A 7,098-nucleotide genomic window follows, 5' to 3' on the forward strand; every position below is an offset into this window, starting at 1 on the left:
AACTACAACTCCCAGCAAGCCCGGACAGCCGATGGCTGCCCTGGCTTGCTGGGAGTTGTAGTTTTGAAACCTCTGGAAGTCCGCAGGTTGAAGACCACTGCGGGTGGGGGAGTTCACTCGAGTATAAGCCGAGGGGGGTGTTTTCAGCACGAAAAATCGTGCTGAAAAACTCGGCTTATACTCGAGTATATACGGTAATAGACGGAATAAAATAAATATATATCAATATATGTAAAAAATATTGGCTGCAAATAATGGCTACAGGTACGGTATTTATATAATAGTGACCCAATAGAAAAGGAATAACACACCTGCCGCTGGGTCGGAAGTGACGTTGGACACCGCGGCACTCGTGTGATGGAGCACGCAACGTGCATTCACATTATAAAGCGTGTGCGGCCACGAAAACATGGCCACAGTCACTCATACTGCGCATGTGTGCACGAAAAAATTCTAGGAGGAAAGACAAGCTTCCCCAAAATGACCGCAGATCGCTGCTAATAGAGGGATTTACAAAATAAGCTGAACATCGGACCCAGGGCTAAATAATACAAAGAACGAAAATATATAGTAGGAGAACTGACTGTGGACTGTGAAGGCAATAACATGGCTATAAATAATACAAATACATTAGAGATAATAGTAATAATGATTATAATAATAATCCGGAGGAAAATGAAAGCATAAAAAAAAATGACCAGGATGTGATCACATGCATAATGATAAAACAAATAAATAGTGCATGCAACATATACAACAAGGAGAAAAATATTTGTGTACAAAAATACATTTATAGAAGTGTATAAATGAATATTGATTAGTGTGCAGGAATGATGTATACTAAAACCAAATGGATAGGAGCAGTGCCTGCAGAGTGCAAGAATATATAGAGCATGCAATACAATATATACATATACAAAAGATATAAAAAGTGCAGAGATATAGTGCGTATGCATATATATATATATATATATATATATATATATATATATATATATATACAAAACATGCATAATATAAAAGGATCCTGCATGTCAGAGGCCATGTGCCCAGCAGAGGTGAGTGGATTAGGCATGTTAGGGTCTCATCCGACAAGAGGCCACCTCCGTGTGGTGAATGGGGACACGTTTTGATCAAAAAGTGCGCTAAGAGCCTCTATTTTTTGACCAAGAGAGCTGCTGCTGCAACCTTCTTTTTTGTATACTTTATATACATACAACGGAAATTATATTGTTTATAAAATGGTGTAAATCTCTTTTATTGAGTAACGAAAACTGAGATTGGGAACCTTTTCAAAAATTTATTTTATTTCTTTCCTATTAAAAATTATATTTAAAAAAGAACTCTACACAAAAAATGTAAAAAATGTATATAAACTGTATACTCATTATCGACCGCCAGTTTATAGAATCATTGGGGGAGATTTCTCATTAGGGTCTATTGTAGACACAGATCTGCCCCTTTACACCTCTTGTCTAACACTCTTGCTCAAAAATGTACAAAAGTTGTGCACGTCCTTTGATAAATTTTGCGCAAATATGGAAACACCCCCCTGGCTCTACCGTGCACTCCTTCTCTACCTCCACGGCACTGCTCACATAGCTAGAAGTGCTGGAGCAGCAGTTTGCGCCGAACAAAACTCTGCACAATAGTAAAATCATAAATCTTTATAAAGTACACAGAGGGGAGATTCTCAAAGAATTTAGCAGCACAAAAAAATCTATTTTGTGGCAAGATTTTGGCGCAAAAGGTATCGAACACATTTTCAAAGAGCTTTGTGCCGCGGTTTACACTGTTCACGTCAGTTTTGTAAAAGTGGGCATGTCCATGTATATTTTCTGCTTTACATGATATTTTCAAAGGGGTGAGAGTCCAGTTTACATCAAAAATTTCACAATAAAAATCACAGAAATTGTGTTGTAGTTTTACTGTTTTGGGTTTTTTTTTCTTAGTTTTTTGGGGAAAAGGTGTTATTTAAGTAATTATAAAAATAAAAGAAACAATTATTATTGAAAAATGGTATTAAAATATATATATATATATATACATATATATATATATATATATATATATATATATATATATATATATATATATATTTTTTTTTTTTTTTTCTTGGTCACTGCACCTGCCCTCACGTTTAAGCTCAGAAATCTTTTATTTATACAGTTATCACTGGGCACTAGTAAACATGGAATATTTTGTGAGATGTTTCCCCCAGAATTTTCTGGGATGTAAAATTTGGCGCCAAAAAATTATCCAATATGGCTGCCAAAAAAAAATTGGGGTGCAAAAATAAATTTTCACATATTTTCATAGCAGCACAAGAGACCTTTGCAAATGTGAGGAGAAAAAAAAAAGGTGTGAATAATATCGCTGGAACAGAAATTACATTAGTTTTTGAGAATCTCCCCCAGAATGTCTGGGTTTAAAAAATATGTAATTTTGCTGAACAATCTGTCCCCTTACCTCTATATCAGTGTTTACCAACCAGAATGTCTCTAAGTGTTGCAAAACTTGACATGCTGGGAGTTGCAGTTTTGCAAAAGCTGGGGGTACCCTGGTTGGTTAACACTGTGTACATGTACCAGAGCTTAGTTTGTGATCATGTACATGTAGCAGAAATTAGTGTGCGACATGTGTATGGAGCAGAGCTGAATGTGTGATTATATATAAGCATGACCACGCACACACTCAACTCTACTACATACACCTGATCACTCAGTCAGCTCTGCTGCATTTACAAAATCCCTCACTCTACTGCATTTACATAACCACACACTCAGCTCTGCTACATATTCCTGATCACACACTCAGCTCTGCTGCATATACACAATCACACACTCAGTTCCTGCTCCATATACACACACTCACTCAGCTCTACTGCATATACACACACTCACACTCAGCTCTACTACATATACACAATCACACATATACATTGGGGGAAATTTATCATTGTTGTAGGTACATGTTTTTTGTAGATCGTCTAAATTTGGTGCAATTGCAAGGCACATGATAAATTTTGTGCAAAGTTCTAAATCTCTTTTGTTCTATTGCTTTGACGCTCGGATTCCATACAGCTTTTTCCTGCGTTTTTTTTTAGTTTTTCTTGCGTTCTTTTCTTGCGTTTTTGCTGGTGTGTGGAAACAATCATTTTTGTATCCTGTGGCAATTTTTTAACTGCCTTCTGGTACCACTCCATGGGTCGGATGCAGAGCGCCCAGTCCACAGAGTGTGAGGAGGTGATATATAGCATATACAGGGTGCAGAGCATCACTACTTACCTAAGTCAGCTGTATAGAATACTGGGGTGCATAGTGTACCCATGTATAATATTCAAGAGCCCAGCAAGGAAAGAGTTAACTCACGCTGCTGCTGAGCAGCAGAACTACAGTTCTAGGTCTGGTCAGGAAACCGCATACGGGTCAAAAATGAGCCGACCGGAGTCACCGTTTGACTCCGGTCGGTTCATTAAAGTAAATTGAGTTCAGTGCTGGTCCGGCTGGGGTACGGAAGAGCCCGGTTTGCCCCTCCCCCAGCTGTTTCTGGCACCCGTAATGTAAAAACGAAGTGTGAATGCAGCCTAAGACAGATCAAACGTGCTCATAGCCGAGGGCTCAATATCTTAATACTAGTTCTAGGCCCACGTAGCAGGGGAAGACTATTATAATACAACCTCTTAATCTCTCTCAGATGATCCTACTTCAGGGTTAACACTCTGTAGTCCCTGTGCTGCTTCAGCAATTCTTATTCAGGTGCTATTCATGTCACGGATGGTACTTGTCTGTCCCCTGGCTCCAGCTGTCTCTTCTGCTGCCCTCTCTAAACCAGTGTTTCCCAACCAGAGCGCCTCCAACTGTTGCAAAACTGCAACTCCCAGCCGTTGGCTGTCCGGGCAAGCTGGGAGTTGCAGTTTTGCAACAGCTGGAGGCGCTCTGGTTGGAAAACACTGGTATAGTATATGGTGCAACATTCCGGGAATCTGATTGGTCGGATCGATTCCAGGAGTCTGATTGGTTGGATAAATACCGACCATTGCATTGCCAGTATTTTTAATATAAAAAAATGGCAGGGTCGGCAAAATAAAGGCTGTGCTGGTATAAATACTGGCCTGGTGGCTGATGTCACTCTATGTGGCTCTATGGTGGCTGATGTCGCTCTATGTGGCTCTATGGTGGCTGATGTCGCTCCATGTGGCTCTATGGTGGCTGATGTCGCTCCATGTGGCTCTATGGTGGCTGATGTCGCTCTATGTGGCTCTATGGTGGCTGATGTCGCTCTATGTGGCTCTATGGTGGCTGATGTCGCTCTATGTGGCTCTATGGTGGCTGATGTCGCTCTATGTGGCTCTATGGTGGCTGATGTCGCTCTATGTGGCTCTATGGTGGCTGATGTCGCTCTATGTGGCTCTATGGTGGCTGATGTCGCTCTATGTGGCTCTATGGTGGCTGATGTCGCTCTATGTGGCTCTATGGTGGCTGATGTCGCTCAATGTGGCTCTATGGTGGCTGATGTCGCTCCATGTGGCTCTATGGTGGTTGATGTTGCTCTCACATCTCTCCACCAGTGGTGTGTCCTACACAAGCCACGAATGCTGATGTCTCTCTCAACAAGTCACAGCTCACACGGGCAGTACACAGTCATCACTTTCTGCCTATTTTAAAATAAGCATATAGACCCAACAATGTAATGGTCATAGAATAAGTCCCTCATGCTATTGCCTGTTTACTACCAAATAGCCTCATGGTCAGACTTCCCGGCCAACGTGTTTTGTTAAACAGCACGCATACCCCAGCAGACCTCTATGGGGACATAAAAAAAAAGTAAAATAACTTTTTTTTTTTTTATAAAAGTAAATAAGTCCCTCCCTGCAATAAAAATAAAAATTCCATTATTTTCCTATTTTTATAAAAAAGTGTAAATTAAAGGAGACAGCCCCATTCACCCTTACCCAGCAGGAGTGAGGTGGCACAGGTGCCACCTCATGATCACGTGATTGATCGGTCAGAGTTGATCGGGACGGCGATCATGGTGACAATTGGGCTGGTGGGGGTCTCCTACCTTGCCCTGGTAGGCAGGGGTCCCCTCTGGTGCGGTGGCGGCGACAGGAGCAGGAGGATCGGTGGCAGCTGTGGTGGTGGTCCTGGCAGCAGGATACAGCAGAAGGTGAGGCCTGTTCACCTCCTACTGTTGCTTAGAAACAACTCTCGGCATGCAAAGCCAAAGGGAATGCTGGGAGTTGTAGTTTTGCAACAGCTGGAGTTCCAACTACATCTCCCAGCAAGCCCTTTGGTAGTCTGTGCATTCTGGGGTCTGTAGTTATGCAACAGCTGGAGGCACATTTTTTCTATGAAAAAGTGTGCATCCAGCTGTTGCATAACTACAACTCCCAGCATGTATGGTCTGTCAGTGCATTGCACACTGGTTGGGAAACAAGTTAAGTAACAAACTCTCAGTGTTTCGCAACCAATGTGCCTCCAACTGTTGCATAACTAAAACTTGTGCCTCCAACTGTTGCATAACTAAAACTCCCAGCATGTATGGTCTGTCAGTGCATGCTGGGAGTTGTAGTTTTGCGACAGTTGGAGTTTTGCCCCCCCCATGTGAAGGTACAGGGTACATTCACACGGCGGGTTTCCAAAATACAATATGCCCCCCAAAATTTGCTTTCCAAAAGCCAAATGTGACTTCTTCTCTTCTGAGCATTGTAGTGCGCCCGCAGTGCACTTGACTTCCACACAAGGGGTATTTCCATACTCAGAAGAGATGGGGTTACAAATTTTGGGGGGCATTTTCTCCTATAACCCCTTGTAAAAATGTAAAATTTGGGAGAAGACACGCATTTTAGTGACAAAAAGATTTATTTACACATCCTACTTTAACGAAAAGTCGTCAAACACCTGTGGGGTTTTAACTTGTTCAGGACGTGGGGCGTATGCATACACCCTGCATCCCGAGTCCTTAAAGGAGATGTCCCACGGAGAAAAATTGTACAGGTTTAGGTGCATAAATTAAAGTTATATAAGTTTGTAAATCACTTACATCACCCATCCTGCATGGAAATTATGTTTTCAGCGATTCTTTTGTCAGTCAGGAAGCTCAGCAGTTACGGTTTCTGGTGACTTTCGACCCCCCATTCACCTCCGTTATACTGGGGGCCGTGACGCAACACATTCCCACAATACCCCACGCAGCCTTCAGTTTGGCTGCCCGCCCCGTGCACGGCCTCTGCCCGCCCCATCTCATAAATAATCATTTTCCCCCCTCCCCTCCTACGTGGTTGGCTGAGCAGCTATGAATATGTAATAGCTGCTTCAGCCAATTAGAGCAGCCCCTGCGCACACTTTCACTTTCATTCTTATCCCACGGCAGGTTAGAGCATGAACTGGCAGTGTTCTGCCCTGCCTCAGTCAAAAAAACCTGTAATCACCCTCATTTGTGCCCTGTATTTGTCCCCCTGCACTCTCCCCTGTCCAGTTTAGTGCTGTGTCCTCCCGGCAGCACTATATTACCGAGGACTCAGCGCTGATCGGAACAAGAATACAGACTTCTATAGCCCAGGAGCGCACTCCCCTGCATCTGGGCTATAGAAGTATATGTCCCTGCTTTGATCAGCGCTGAAGCAGCAGTCATATAGTGCTACAGGTCAGGAGAGGGCATGAGATATATATCTTTTCTAAAGAGTTGAAAATAAATCGTGTGTGCAGAGGCAGGCCCCCCCCCCCTGCTTGTAATACCATTTTTTTGCAAACCAGTGTGCCTTCAGCTGTCCGGGCATGCTGGGAGTTGTAGTTTTGCAACAGCTGGGGGCACCCTGGTTGGGAAACACTGTTCTAGGCTATATAAAGTATTTTCCCCTAGGCCAGTGTTTCCCAACCAGTGTGCCTTCAGCTGTCCGGGCATGCTGGGAGTTGTAGTTTTGCAACAGCTGGAGGCTATATAAAGCATTGTTCTCTGCTTCTATTCCAGTGTTTTCAAATCAGGGTGCCTCCTGCTGTTGCAAAACTACAACTCCCAGCTTGCCCGTATAGCCTTCAGCTGTCCGGGCATGCTGGGAGTTGTAGTTTTGCAACAGCTGGGGGCACCCTGGTCGGG

The 7,098-nt window shown here is 43.1% G+C and overlaps 1 protein-coding gene across 1 annotated transcript in view; it reads right to left on the reverse strand.

The window, feature by feature from the left end:
* LOC130284283 (pejvakin-like) overlaps window positions 1-6,235 on the reverse strand; it is a 48,592-nt gene extending 42,357 nt beyond the window's left edge. The window contains exon 1 of the mRNA XM_056534500.1: window positions 6,046-6,235. Within this exon, the coding sequence (XP_056390475.1) occupies window positions 6,046-6,047 (2 nt within the window). The 5' untranslated portion in view covers window positions 6,048-6,235. The remainder of the gene's footprint in view (window positions 1-6,045) is intronic.
* Between the last annotated feature and the right edge of the window lie 863 nt (window positions 6,236-7,098).

The sequence above is a fragment of the Hyla sarda genome, chromosome 8 (genome assembly GCF_029499605.1).
Source record: "Hyla sarda isolate aHylSar1 chromosome 8, aHylSar1.hap1, whole genome shotgun sequence".
Lineage (NCBI taxonomy): Eukaryota > Metazoa > Chordata > Amphibia > Anura > Hylidae > Hyla > Hyla sarda.